The 15190-nt window shown below is 34.4% G+C and overlaps 1 protein-coding gene across 1 annotated transcript; it reads left to right on the top strand.

Moving 5' to 3' along the window:
* Window positions 1–1535: 1535 nt before the first annotated feature.
* On the top strand, window positions 1536–9852 carry LOC110729269 (persulfide dioxygenase ETHE1 homolog, mitochondrial-like). The gene is made up of 9 exons (XM_021908998.1): window positions 1536–2008; window positions 4380–4508; window positions 5952–6059; window positions 7635–7769; window positions 8515–8556; window positions 8682–8741; window positions 8857–8910; window positions 9358–9382; window positions 9480–9852. Exons 1-9 carry the CDS (start codon window positions 1751–1753, stop codon window positions 9569–9571), a joined length of 903 nt encoding a protein of 300 aa, XP_021764690.1. The 5' UTR covers window positions 1536–1750; the 3' UTR covers window positions 9572–9852.
* The last annotated feature ends 5338 nt before the right edge of the window (window positions 9853–15190 follow it).

Consider the following 15190-nt stretch of genomic DNA (forward strand, 5'->3'; position numbering starts at 1 on the left):
ATTAGGGACTTAGCTGACTAAGCATTAGTTTAGGGACTATGATTCATCAAATTAGTTTAGGGATGTTGAGTCATCAATAGTTTATGGATGTTTAGTTAGATTTTTATTTTAAAATAATTTTTCAACCAAACTTCTTCTGCAAGCTTCATTATTTAACTGAGCTTGATTAAGAACTGATGATTTTTATTTTTAAATAATTTTTCAAAAAAACTTCTGATTATTTCTAGGCTTTCTGCATCGACTCCTCATTCTCTCACTACAAATTCCTTGTTTATTTTATTTGTTTGATTTCATGTTTAAACAAACTAAAGCTACTTATTTTAAAGTCTGGATTTTGCCAAGTAATTAATTTTCTAGGTATTTTCAGTTTTTCAATCGTCTTCTAAATGCTAATGTTTCTTTTGAGTGATTTTTTTTTTATTCTTCATATTTTTTGAATTAATTGTAAATTACTTCAAACTTTGGATTTTTGCCAACTAATTAGATTTACTTGGGTCTGACATTGGCATTTTGAGGGGAAAAATTGCAGCAATTGTGGTGGTGATTTTGCATGACTACTACTACTGTTCAAATTGGACGAATGATGGTGATTGCATCTATGCCACGATTAAGTGCTAGCAGATGGCGCAGCGAAGCGATTTGAGGTGATGGTGGCTGCCGCTGCAATTGGGCGTGAATCAATTTCAAGCATCATCTTTTTTAAGTCGGCAATCAAAATCAATTGTTTATAGCCCACTGTCAATCAATTAATTTTACGCTTTTTAATTGATGTAAAATTAACTCTAATCTGTATAATGTATTCATGTTACCAACAATCATTCGATTAACATACTGGAAAAATAAATTAATAGATTCAATATATTACCCAAAAAAAGGAACTATAAAACAAAAATTGCTTTGTACCCGTTGAAAACATTAATAAATGAAGTCCCTAAACTATTTGCTTTGTCAAGTCCCTACACTATTTTCTGAATGATGACTCATCAACATCCCTAAACTAATTTGACGAGTCATAGTCCCTAAACTAATGTTTAGTCAGCTTAGTCCCTAAACTTTTGGCTAGAAAACACCTTTCAAGGTGGGGGGAGGGACTAAAACTCTCCAAAATAGTTGAGAGGGACTAAAACTTACCCTTACACAATAGTTCAGGGATTGTATTTATGCTTTACTCGAAAAAACAAACCCGTATTTTGTACTCCCTCCGTTTTTAAATACTTGCTCCATTTCTCCGTGCGCGGAGTTTTAGGAGAAATTGGAGAAAATAATAATATATGGAGGTAGTGGGGTAAGTGGAAGAATAAAAAATTGTAAAAAGCAAAAGTAGTGGAGAGGATTGGATGAGATAGAATATGTGGTGGGTCCATTAGGTGAGAGAAATTAGTTAAATATTGAAAAACTTTCCAAATAAGAAAACGGAGCAAGTATTTAAAAACGGCCAAAATAAGAAAGTGAATCAAGTATTTAAAAACGGCCGAAAGTATTGGAATACAAGTTACGAAGTACGAAGTATTTTTTTATGGGAATACGAAATACTAGTCTTTAACTGTTAAACATCACCAACAAATCAACCATCATCCAGGCTCCAGCAGGCTAACACATCAACAAAGTTTCCTTTTCGCCATTGAAGAAGCAATCACCCAGATCAAACCCACCTCATCCATAATCCAATTATTATCACTATTCTCTTTGACTTTAATTCGTTGAAAATTTCACAACTATAAATTAAATTTTTTTAAAAAAAGCAAATATAATGTTGAAATTACAGCAACTTAAAATTTCTTCATCTCTATTTTCTCCCAAAAAAATCTGCAATTTCTTCCCTCCCAAAAACCCATCTTCTGTAATCACCTTTACCAAAAAACCCATCTTTAATCTAAGCTCTCAAATGGGTTTTCATACGACGCCGTCTCATGCATCGAAGTATCTGTTTCGCCAGCTTTTCGAGAAGGATTCTTCCACTTATACTTACCTTCTTGCTGATGTTTCTCACCCTCAAAAACATGCTGTGGTTTGTTTCTATTTCTTGCATTTTCGCGATCTTTGTATTTTGTTGACTCTTATGTGTGTAAAATGAGTAAATTGAAATAGATTAGTTGACTTCAATTGCGAAATTTAAGAATTTTGATGCTATCTTTATAGGGTGATTGAGTGGTATACTGGTCAAATTATGTTGTTGACATAGAATTTTGTTATTATCTGGTGATTGTGAAATCATTTTGGAACTAAGGCTTGTTTTTATTGTGAATAAAAAGCTAAAACATTGTCGGCTAATTTGAGGCGAATATAAAAAATGATACAGTGGGGTTTGGTTGATTAAAAATTAATAAAAAAAAGTAAAATGAGAATTTTATTTAGCTACTTTTTGGGTGAAAAAATAAAATGAGACTTTTATTTGAAGATGAAATAAGGGCTATTAGTGAGGGTTATACTCGTGATTTTTAGCAAACATTATAATCGAATTAGTGGAGTTTGGTGGATTAATATAAAAAATTGTTATTAGAAAAAAAAAAATGCAAAATGAGACTTTTTTATTAGGCATATGGGTGAAAATCAAATGAATGGCCTTATGATGATATTATGTATTCATTGTGGCAAGTTTATGCAAAATGTCTATTTCCTCGAGACTTGGAATCCGTAGTTGTTTCCTTACTCCTAATTCGAAATATGATTTTAGTTACAAAAGATGTGAAAGCTACTTGATATGAAGAATGGTCATGGTTCCTTTAGGGGAAAAGAAATGAAAAGTTATTGAATCTTTTGAAAAGGGAAGAGTGAAAGGATATACTTGTACTGATTTTCTGTTTGGTGTTACCTTTGGATGTGTGGATTAAAACAGTATTTTGAACAGAGGATATTATGTCATTCAAATTTGGTTTAGAGTGTAAAAATAGGTTTGGTATATGTGCATAGTTCTTATTTTGTGAAATAGTCTCAAGTGTTCTGCCTTCTGCGCAAAATCCAGTTTTAAAAAGTGTCCATGCCTATGTGAGGGTAGTGGATATCCTATATACTACGTATGTTGTTTAAAGTAAATTAAGGTATACATGAACATTTTGTGCTGTAGCAAGATATATTGTGCTGGGGTTGCACAAATGCAGTGGTTATCAATTATCATAGATGTGGAAACTTGTATATGGATTGAGAACTTGATCATACTGTATAACTTCACAATCTTTTAACTGTGAAATTTGTTTTTGCAATGTGAAGAGCCCATTTTATTTTACATGAATTTTTCAAACTTTTATATGATTAAATGAAGAGAAACAATCAGAAAAGAGTGTGACTTTCTAGTAGTGAAGTTCATACCTGTTGCAAATGTAACATTATAGCTTGTTTGGCTTGATAGTTGACACATGATTCTCCTCAAGCAAGGCCCTTTGATTTGAGATTAATTTTTTGTTTACTTGCCCACTACTTATTGATCATGAGTGTCAAACATCAACTTATTTGAAGAATTCTGATGAACGTTGGGCAAATGCATTTGAAGCTTGTTACTTGTAAGCGGCTTAGGAGTTACAATTCTCAACATTCTCATGGTGTCTAAAAATAAATTATTACTCCCTCCGTTCCTTAATACGAAGCCTCTTTTGGTTTTTGCGCGGGAATTAAGGAAGTTGTAATTTCTTTAAAACTAATGATTAAAAGTACATATATGCATGTGAGGTTAGTGAGAGATAGAGAGAAAGAAAAAGTAGTTGAGAATAATTGAATAGATAGAGAGAATGTTTTGGGAATTGATATTAAAAGTACAAAAAAGTAAAGGAAAAGATGACAACTCATTAAAAAAGGGTAATAATGTCAAAAAATACAACTTTTAAATAGAAAGAGGCATTGTATTTTGATTTACCCAAAAAAGGAAATGAGACTTTATATTAAGGGATGGAGGGAGTACATGTTACTAATTTTTTTTATGTGTTTTGCTTTTTAAGATTAGTGTTCATGTGACGTTGTTCTCATCCCTGAAAACCTTTTTAAATATAACAATCTATAAATTTCTAATACTTCCTTAGCAAAACTCTAAATTCCTCGTACTTTACTTATTGTATTTGATCTAAAAACCTTGCAAAAATTTATAATTGCATATCCTTTGGAGAGAGTGATCTTGTAGGTCAGCAGCCATCGATATAGTTGTGTACTCTGTTTAAATATGATCTTGTAGAACTACAGTAGTCATTTTAATTCTCTTTAGGCTCATAAGATTGCTTATTCCAAAGTGGAAAGCCTTACAAGTAACTGGTTTATTTCCATCTTATTCCAGTCCATTATTATGCTTGTGTGGAAACTTCTCATTTGATCTTGTTTATTCCTCAAAAATTATATTATAACCACTTATCATTAAGTCCTTTAATATATTGCTGACACAAGTTATCTTTATGCAGTTAATTGATCCAGTGGACAAGACAGTAGACAGAGATCTTTCCCTCATCCATGATCTAGGACTGAAACTTATATATGCTGTGAACACCCATGTACATGCTGATCATGTCACAGGAACTGGGCTGCTCAAGGTATATGCTCTTCATTCTTTTACCCTCTTGAATCACATGTATTAAAGGTTCATTGCTGGGATAAAAATAAGCTCATCTTGTAATGAATTTAGAACTTGCCTTTCAATGAAAAGTCATCTTTTAAGAATTATTCATTTTAGACTGTTATTTTATCATATAAGCCGTTGTAATCTAATTATAACCATTGTGCACATTCCCCCAATTGAATTCGCATACATCCCGAGTTCTACTGAATTATCGTACCAACATAGACCAAGGAAAACTGAAGGAGGCCACTCATGTAGGTACTTTAGCTTTTAAGAGGATAGAGATAGGTTAAACTTATAATTTATAATTGGGTTTCACATATTGGGAAGTGAGATCATAGATTCTAAATAAAATGTTATTAGTATAATGGAATAAAGTACAAGTGGGTATAACTTTTAAAGTAAAAACGGAAAATTAGAACTTAGGAAATTGAAGGTAGTATAACATGAGATTATGCTTTATTATAAATGTTTAGCATATAAATGTTTATCATCTCTAATTTCTATGTAAATAATGAGTTAAAATTCTATAAACTAAATCTGAAGAACTATTTCGAACATTCTTGTACTAAACCTATGTTCAGTTTAACTTATTTAACAAATATTTGTTTAGTTCATGATCAAATCAGACCATATCTATTTTTTGATTTGCGTTTAGTTATTGCTTAATATCTTTAATTTCATATTTGAAACAAATATGACAATTCCATAGTTGGGAAGTACACTTTAACACAAATCTAATGACATCTCAATTGATAATTCTTTATATTAATGATTTATGTAATGTCAAATTTAGTCAAATTTGTAATCAGATCAGGTGAACTAAACATACCCTAAATGGGTAAAGTGGATCTTGACCAATTTGTCAATTCATGTTGCGATGGTTGTGAAGAACACCATGATCAATACTGCAATTGCGACTATAACTACATTTCATTATTTTTATGATTCACTGTTTTTTGGAGACTCAATTCAAGATTCAGTTCTTTGTAATAATTTATGGGGTTCCTTTGATTTTAGTCACCAGAACTTATTCAGAAGCCTATATGTGCATACTGAGCCACCTGTACCGGAATTTATATTATTTTTTCGAAGACAACAGTTAACTAGATTGATTTTATAAGCTTTGTGATTTCTCATTTGAACCTTTAAAGATAGAACATAAATAGATGGCTAGATTTAAAATAATGGATAAAGCAAGTAGTAAACTTAGTGTGTAGTGATCAAACATCTTGGGGGTAACGTTTTGTTGTATACTTCTAATGGTAGTGGGAGGGAACAATAGTAATATAGGGCTCTGCAGTCAATAATACAGCCTAAATTTAATTAAGCGACTGTTTCAAGGGTACTACAGTTTTATCTATAAGGTCGTCTTTTATATTGAGGAAATTTTGATATCATTTCTGTTTATTTGCAGAGTAAGGTTCCTGGGGTTATATCTGTCATTTCCAAAGCAAGCAATGCTAAAGCTGATCATTTGGTTGAATCTGGTGACAGAATTGTTGTTGGTGACCTCGTTCTCGAGGTTAGTGTGCATTTTATTTCAATTTTATCTCATTTCTTATGCTCAAAATTCTCTGATGTTTTTCTTTTGCCATGGGCAAAGAGTGTCTGTCACAGCTATTAATTTCACTGGAGAATGTATTTAATACTGGTGAATTGGGCAGTGGGCTGTCTTTGACAAACTAAGCTTACTGTTATCTATGCTGTAGCTATATAGGTGGATAATGAACTGTTAGTCTGTTAATCTATGTAAAGCAATACTAGGGGGAATATGAACTGTTAATCTTGCGTAGAGGGGAATGATGAGAAAGGCTCATCATTGTTCTGATATTTTGTCATAGATAAAGATCGTGCACTTTATCCTTCATCTATGTTCAAACCTATATATGAAGCTATTCTATGAAGACAGCCTGAAAACACCAAACTTGAAAGCTGATATCTTGAGACTCTTGTTTTTGTCTTTTTAGACCAGAATATTTAAAACCAAAACTTCTTATTGGATTCTTTTCCTGAACTAGTTCTCTGAAGCAACGCTCGTGACTTTAAACCTCAAGACAATGTAGGATGTCCTATAAAATTTTTCTGTACTTTAGGCTTATGTCATGATATACAAGAATTGAATACCAATGATTTAGATTATTGAAAAAAAAGAAAAGAAAAATTCTTTGTTCATTTTGATGCTTATAGTTGATTACAAGAAACAGAGTTTGTGTCACATTATAAATTATTCTGCTCTTATTTAACCCCTACCCAGCATTCCAGCATAAGCTATTTGGTTTTGCTAATAATCTAAAGGAAATTTTGACTTTTACCACCAAAAAAAATGTTATTTTCCACCAAAACTTCTATAACTTTTATTTTACCACCAAAAAAAATTCTAAAAATTGTTTTTTTACCACATAACGTCAAGAAAACCGTTAAATCTAACGATTTTAAAAAAAAAATTCTTCAAATTTTGTGCGCAAAACACGCTCTTCATAGGTTTAGGGGGCCATTTTGGCCTTATGGGTCCAATTTGAGGTCAAAATTGACAAAAAATGATCGGAAATGCCTCGTTTTGCATATTCACGCAAATCGAGGTATTTTTAAACACGCAAAACAAGGCATTTTCGATCATTTTATTGTCAATTCTGACTTCAAATCGGACCCATAGGGCCAAAATGCCCCCCAAAACCTTATAGAGCATGTGCTTGACACGAAATTCGAAGTATTTTAAAAATTCCGTTAGGTTTCTGACGACAGGTGGTAAAAAACAATTTTTAATTTTTTATTTGGTGGTAAAATAAAAGTTTTAGAAGTTTTGGTGGTAAAAAACATTTTTTTGATTTTTTTTGGTGGTAAAGTCAAAATTTCCTAAAGTAAAACTTCAATTTTTAATTATGTTTTATCTTGTTTCACATTTAGTGCCTCTATATATTTAATACCTAATACAAGTATTTAGTTTCTTATGCCATATTATGTGAATGCAACAAGCACTGAAGCTGTGCGATGACAGATTGGCTTATACTTTTGTTGGTTAAGAAGCCTTATTATTTTGGTTACATGGATGTGCTGAGAATTTGAACTCATGCTTGTGAATGTGGTACATTTGTCTTAGGTTCGCCCCACTCCAGGTCATACAGTTGGCTGTGTTACATATGTCACAGGAGATGGACCTGATCAACCACAGCCAAGGATGGCATTCACAGGAGATGCTCTGCTGATACGTGGATGTGGAAGAACAGATTTTCAGGTACCCTGTGTGCATGTGAATCTTTGTGCACGTGTTTGACTGCTTTCTTTTGTATCTGCTTAAATATTAGGTGGGTGGTGCATGTAGGATTGTAGGGAAGAAGAGGAGGGGAAGGGATAGAAAAGTAGAAAGAAAATTTAGCTTGATATTCATATGGCTACTCTATGATAAACCATGCTGTAAGATCATGTTACTTAAGTGACCATCAGATTATCTTGTCTCGTTCTCCTGTATATTGCCATGCTCCTCTTTCTCAATCATTGTGAATCAGTGGTGTCTTTGTGTTCTTATGATGGTGAAAAGAAATGGTTTGGATATAAAATTTGTATCTATTGAGACTTTGAATCATGTATTGATGAAGCAAGCCTTCCAGTAACAAAATTTCTTTTTTAATGGTAAATTTTACTGAGATGGTCTATTTAGAACTTTGAGTCAAATTCTCATTCTTATCAACGCAAAAGAGTAAAATGGCAACAAATAGAAATTATATAATAGCTGAAAAATTGTTCTTTAGTCCCTTATTGTTTCATATTTCCATGCTTCCTAGGTTTCAACTTTCAGGTTAATTTGGGTTAATTCTTAATTTTGTGGTACATACACCAGCAATAGTAATTTAATTTGTGTTGTTAATCCACGTGTTAACATGAGGAGGAGAGAGAAAATAGAGTTAGGAAAGAACATGCTAACAATTGACCAATGTAGTTTGTCGGATATCTGATCAGCATACAACATTTTTTCTATACAGGGTGGCAGTTCAGCTGAGCTCTATAAGTCAGTGCATTCACAAGTAAGAACCTGTAATTTAAACCATTTTCTTTAGCTTGCATGGAAAATAAAGAGAATTTCACGTCATTCCCGGACTAGATTACTTGAAGTTGCACTTAGCTTATTGTTTTTATTTCATGGATTCAGATATTTAGTTTGCCAGAGGGGACATTGGTTTATCCTGCTCATGATTACAAGGGTTTTACGGTAGGAGACATTGTTGAGCTTTCATAGTTTCATATTAATCTTTGTGAAAACCCTCAGAAACTTTGCAGCTTTATAAGTGTTTCCAATAGCTAATAGTTTATTTGACATTAATTAGGTAAGCACTGTGGGAGAAGAGAAGCAGTATAACCCTCGCTTGACAAAAGACGAGGTGACATAGCTGAACTCATTTATTTTGTTTTGTCTTCAGTATTCTGCTTCATTGTCTGTAAATCTAATTGTTATTTATGAGGATGCTCTATTAGAGATTGAATAAACTTGCAGCATGAAATTTCTTGTTTTTTATTTTTCTGTATGTTCACGAAGTCATTTCTTCCACTAGTTAATGCTAAATGCTTCTCTGAAAAGCAAAATTTCAATATATGTCTACCGGGATACTCCGTATATAAACATTTCTCTACGTTTTTTTATTAGAAAATCTATGGCCTCAATCTCAGGGAGTTTTTTAATTGGATCGCCATCCTCTCTTATAAGCTACATTAAGGTTCTGGTTGTTACGTTGTTACTACATCGCCGCATGTGTTGCCTACTGCTATTTTTGTATGAGATTTGTGTGCTTTTGTTATGCTAAATAATTAGTTTCTGGATCATTTTGCAGGAAACATTCAAAAGCATAATGGAAAGTAAGTACATATTCCTCACATCACATCTTTTCTATTGTTTATTTTCTCATGACGCTTGCTATATATTGACAGTGATCTTCCTAACTAATCATTACAGACTTAAACCTGGCATATCCAAAGATGATAGATGTAGCAGTTCCAGCAAATATGGTTTGTGGCTTGCAAGATCCAGTTCCAACTACATACTGATTTCCCTAAATGAATCAGTGCGAATTGAAGTACTTTCTCATCTTTAAATCCATCAACAAAAATGTGGAATCTCCTCAGCATATGGAGTAATAAATAATTAAATATCCGCGTTGGAGTAGAGAAAACATGTATATATTAAATATTTCTATTGCAGCCAAGTTCAGTGGAAGAACAATAAGAACAATGTTCTCCGTCTCCAAATTGCATGTATGTTTGCAGTCGTGCAAGTTTGTAAATATGAACAATAGTAACTACATAAAAATATTAACTTTTTATAAAAATATTGACGACTAAAGATATTAATGGTTGAAATTGTGCATTCACAAGCGTGTAATAGTAGAAAAATTGCACTACAAAAAAAAAAAAAAAAATTGAAATGTTGCAATTACATAAAAACCGTGGAGATAATTACTTTGCACAAATCTGTCAAATCTTCTAATACGAAATTAAAATAGAAAATTTCCAAATTAATTAAAAGAAAAATTAAAAAGAATAATCCCACCTTTCGCCCATCTGCTCAAAATAATTTCATCTTTTCGAATACCATAAATAATCCCACCTTGTAACCCCTTCTACCCAAAATTAACCTTTTTACCTTCAACCTATAAAACACGTTAATTCCCCCCCCCCCCCTCTAATCCCTCTTCTCTCACCTCACCCCTTCTATAGCTGCATCCATGGCAATCAACATAACCACCTCCACACCACCATCTGACCTTCACCCACACCACCACCCAAACAACTTCACCGCAGCAACAAAAAATCAATCTCGATTCCTACCCGCAACCCACAACCGTGCAGCCACCATTCCTCACCTCGCAACAACCAACCACCCTCCTCCACCCTCGTTGGACTAGCAGCCCGCCGCCGGTGCAGTCAAACCCTGCCACCCACCAGCTCGTAAACAACCCACAAAGCCTATGCCTATCCACCGTCAGTGGCGGAGCCACATTAAAACAAGGGGGGACAGTTGTCCCCCCATTTTCGGAAAAAAAGTTTTTTTTAAAAAAAAAAAAAATCAAGAAAATACAGTAAAAGGCTATAAATAACATATACTTACAGTAGATATCACAATATTGAATATGGTTTGGTGGTTGAGTCCTTAGTAAGGCTGTGTTTTGGTCCTAGGTTCGATTCCCTACTCTACTGTTTTTCAGCTTTTTTGTTTTTTTTTTTCCCTACTTCTTGTTTTTTTTATTACATACTCTAATTTTCAACAACCTTTTTAATTTGATTTTTTATTTCCTATTTCTTGTTTTAGGATTTTTAATGTTATTTCTTATTTCCTTGTTTTTAATTATCGCTTAACTAAGTGTGCTTAAACTCAATTTTTTTTTTACATTTCTAATAAATAGATTACTATTAATTAATTGTTTGTAACTGTGTTTTAACGAAATACATATTAATAATATGATTGATTTGAAAAGGTTGAGTTTATTTTTTCGAATGTAACTCAAACCCTGGCCCTTCATATCTACCATCAATTTGTTTTAACGATAATTATTTGACTTTATGATAAGGTAATTAATTCGTATTTATCAATTATGTGATTACATAACAGGATTTACAAATATAAATTTATTCATTTTTGTTGGATAATTTTCTTAATATACAATAAAACTTTTTTACCCCTCTTTTTCCATATAGAAATAATTGGCATATGTGATTTCAAATAAATATTAAACAATTTAGGTTATCAATTTTTTTCTTGAGATTTTTGCCGAAACTTTAACCTCCAAAATTTGTCCCCCCGAATTATAAATCCTGGCTCCGCCACTGTCCACCGTATAACACCCACTACCTCAACCACCGCCAACAATCACCAAAACCGACAGCTTACTAGCAGCATCGCGCTACCAATCAGACAAACATCAATCCCGATAGCCTCCAATTTGAACAAAAATAGCGCCAGAACTTGCAACACAACCCACAAATCAACCTAAATCAAGGGTGGAGGTGGTTTTTGTGGGTTGGAGGCTTTTTCTCTGTGGATCCCAGACGTCGGCTGACTTCCATTTCCTTCCAATTCAAGTGTGGCTCCGGGTTCAGGGTCAGGTGGGGGTTTCGAGTTGTGATGGTGATGATGGTGGTAAGGGGCGGCGGTAGGGGTTGTGATGGTGGTGGACTGGTGGTGATAAAGGGGTTGTGGCAGGGGGTTGTGATTGTGGCAATGAAAGGGGTGGAGAATTTTTTTTAAATTGTTTTGTTTTTTTAAAAAAAATTATTTAAAATTAGGACCAATTAGAAGGTGACAAGTGTCAAGTCACCTTCTAAAACAAGTTACTAATTTTATAAACTGGTAAAAGGTTCATTTTGGGAAGATGGGGTTACAAGGTGAGATTAATTATGGAATTCGAAAAGGTGGGATTATTTTGAGCAGATCGGCAAAAGACAGAATTATTCTTTTCAAATTTTCTTAAATTAAAAGAAAATTTGTCAAACATAAGTCAATCTTTGTCTGGTTAATTCAAAATAAGTCAACCTTTTAATTAACTAAAAATAAGTTGGCTTTTATAGAGTATCTTCTCAAAATGAGTCATAACCCGTTGAATTTTTGGAAAATCGTTTATTCAGTAAATTATGCCACATGTCATTATGTGATTGATCCTTTTTAAATAAAAAATTAATTAAAATTTAATCTTGGTTAGTTGTTATTTTTTATAGTATAACTTTTTTTTTTTTCAATTAACAAACATATAAATCAAAGAAAAAAACTAAAAAATCCCAGCTCTAGCCACTGCCAGCCCCCTCCCCACCATCTCCCCTGCCATAGGCCGTCGGTCGGAGACCACCCCCTCCCATGGCACCAATGACTCCAGCCTCTCCCATTTCCCCACTCATGACATCATTAATCCCTCCCTTTCCCGCTTCCTCACATCCCCATCCCGATACCCAACTCTCTTTCTCATCTTCGCTATGTAGTTTGCCAAAAGAAGGTTCAATAGTATCATGCAAACTCACCTCACGATTTTTGTCTTACTTTTGAGGTCAAAACCCTAGATATAAGAATTAGAAGTTGAATTGATAATTTGAGGAAAGGAGAAATTGGAGGTTTAGTCACGAAAGAGTTTGCGAATTTGCCTTTTGCAAGTAGAATAGTGGAATACTAATCGTCAAAGTTGCTACGATTAATTAACTAGGGATCGGATTCCTAGCGAACTAGAGAGTAAAAGAGGAGAGAGCACTAGTAGAATAAATTGAATGGGCAGCCACAAATGGCAAGCGGTTATTGAATTCCGCTTGCCAAAATGAAAATGGTAAGCGGTTTTGGATTAACCGCTTGCCAAAATGCAAATGGCAAGCGGTTCATAGCTCAAACCGCTTGCCATTGGTAAAAAAAAACCCTACCAACCCATCATATTATTTCACGCCTCTTTCCTCCTCTCATTACCTCCACTCTCTCTCCTCTTTCAAGCAGCACCTCTCTCTAGCTCCTCTCATTTCACATTTTCACGCAGCCACTCTCTCTCCTCTCTCATTTTCACGCACTTTTCCTCTATTTTCTATTAATTTCTCACTCTATTTTCTATCTCCTTTCCTCTCTCAATCTCAATCCTCCCCTCATTTTCGTGCAAAAAAACAAACCAAAAATCCAAAAATCTGATCGAATTCTAGCAAAATCGCCTAGCATACGTGTGGATTTTAGAGTTTTTTAGGTCAAATTCGACCATGAAAACTCTAGATCGGTCGAATTTGACCATTGAAACCATAATTTCAAGCCAAAATCGGGGTTTTGGTTGATTTCAAGGTATTTTCCCTTTTTCTTTCATTTATTTTGTTTTTTTGAGATTTTTTTAAAAATTTTCATGGGGTTTATTTTCTAGGTTTGAAGAGTTTTTTAAATTGTTTTGGTTCATTTTTGATTGAGTTTCTGGGAATTTTTGGAGTTGCAGTGATAAAAGGAAGAAGAAGAAGGGTAAAAGAGGAAGACTAACGCGGCTGGTGGTGCTCGTGGGTGTGGGCTGCTAGGTGCGATGGAGGTGTGAAAGCCAGCGACTGGCGGTGATTGCGGTGGGAGCAGGGGATGCTGAAATTGGTGGGCAGAGGTGGCGGTGAGAGCTGCGTCAATTGCGGCTGGGCAGTGACGAGTTAGTGTTGGTGTTGGGCTGAGTTAGGCAGTACGAGGGGAGCAGGGGATTGGTTACATGATTATTAATTTTTTGTATTTTTTTTTATGAAATTGTAATATTACAACAATTAATTAATTAATATATTAATGTTTTTACTTATATTTTGTTTGTATTACAATTTAAGTGAAGAAAACCAAAAAAAAAATAAAAAAAAATATTTTTTACAGGCATAATGGGCAGCGGTAAATGGCAAGCGGTTCTGAACCGCTTGCCATTTAAAAGGCAATTGGCAAGCCCCCCAAGAGCATGCGGTTCAAAACCGCTTGCCATTAGGGGGTTTGAACCGCTTGCCATTTAGTTTTTTCTACTAGTGGAGAGAGGTTGATGTCGGGGTGGAGATGTGGAAAAGAGGTAAAGGGGAAAGGGAGGGATTGAGGTTGTTGGCGCCAAGGAAGGGGGTGGTCTTGAGTCTTGACTGGTCGCTGGTGGCAGGGGAGCTGGTGGGGTAGGGGGCTGGCAGTGGGTGGAGGGAGGGGCCGAGCGGCTGCCTGGTTGAGATTTTAATTTTTAATTTTTTTTCAAGTCTTGAATTTGTTTGATAATGTAATTAAAATTAATACTACCTCCGTTTCTTTTTAGTTGACACATATTCCTTTTTAGGAAGTTTTTTTTTAGTTGACACGTTTCCTTTTAGGGTAACTTTTTTACCTTTCATTTACAAGCTACCCCAGTTGCTTTTTCATTCTCTCTCACTCTCTCTCTTCTCCTTAATATATGTGCCTAAATCAAACGCGTCAACTAAATAGAAACGGAGGAAGTATATAATAAAGGAAAAATTGATTCTAATGATCTTAACTTTTTTCGGTTTGCTGTTAATAATCCCACCTTTTGATTATAATCTAATAATCCCATTGGGGGTCATTGATGAGTGACATTTATGCTACTCTTTTATCCTTTTTATCTAAGAATTTTCCCCTCATTTGCACTTGTTTGAGCCTTTTCAAAGCATTTTATCTTCGTTTTTGTGATGCTTTGCCTTTTCTTGTGTCCCCCCTTATTTATTTCTTTATCTCTGTCCTCCACTATTTTGCTTATTTTGTGTTTGAGTGTTTGATCAGGTTGAATGGAAAGCTTGCATTACCTTCCCTGAGGCTTTGCTTATACTTCGGAATGCTTGGGAAGAGGTGAAGAGTTGAGCATGAAGTGATTGAGGAGAACCAGATCAGACTAAAGGAGCGGCTGCTCACCCTTGTAGGAGCGCCCGTTCTCATTCATAGGAACGGCCGCTCACCCCTATAGGGGGCGCCCCCTCCAATTAGGGTGAGCGCCCGCTTCACTGGGTTCGATGATTTTGCCTTAACCCTCTAGAGCGGTCGCTCCCCCTTAATTGAGCGGCCGCTCTATTGGGTATCCCTTGCATTTTTATTTCTTTTTCTAGACTTAATTTAGAGGAATGAGGGTGGTAAATACCCTTAATGATGTAATGAGATAATTTATTCAGTTTTTAACCCTAATCTAGTGAGAGAAACCTAGTATTTTAGAGAGATAA

Source organism: Chenopodium quinoa, unplaced genomic scaffold, assembly GCF_001683475.1.
Source record: "Chenopodium quinoa cultivar QQ74 unplaced genomic scaffold, ASM168347v1, whole genome shotgun sequence".
Taxonomy (NCBI): Eukaryota; Viridiplantae; Streptophyta; class Magnoliopsida; order Caryophyllales; family Amaranthaceae; genus Chenopodium; species Chenopodium quinoa.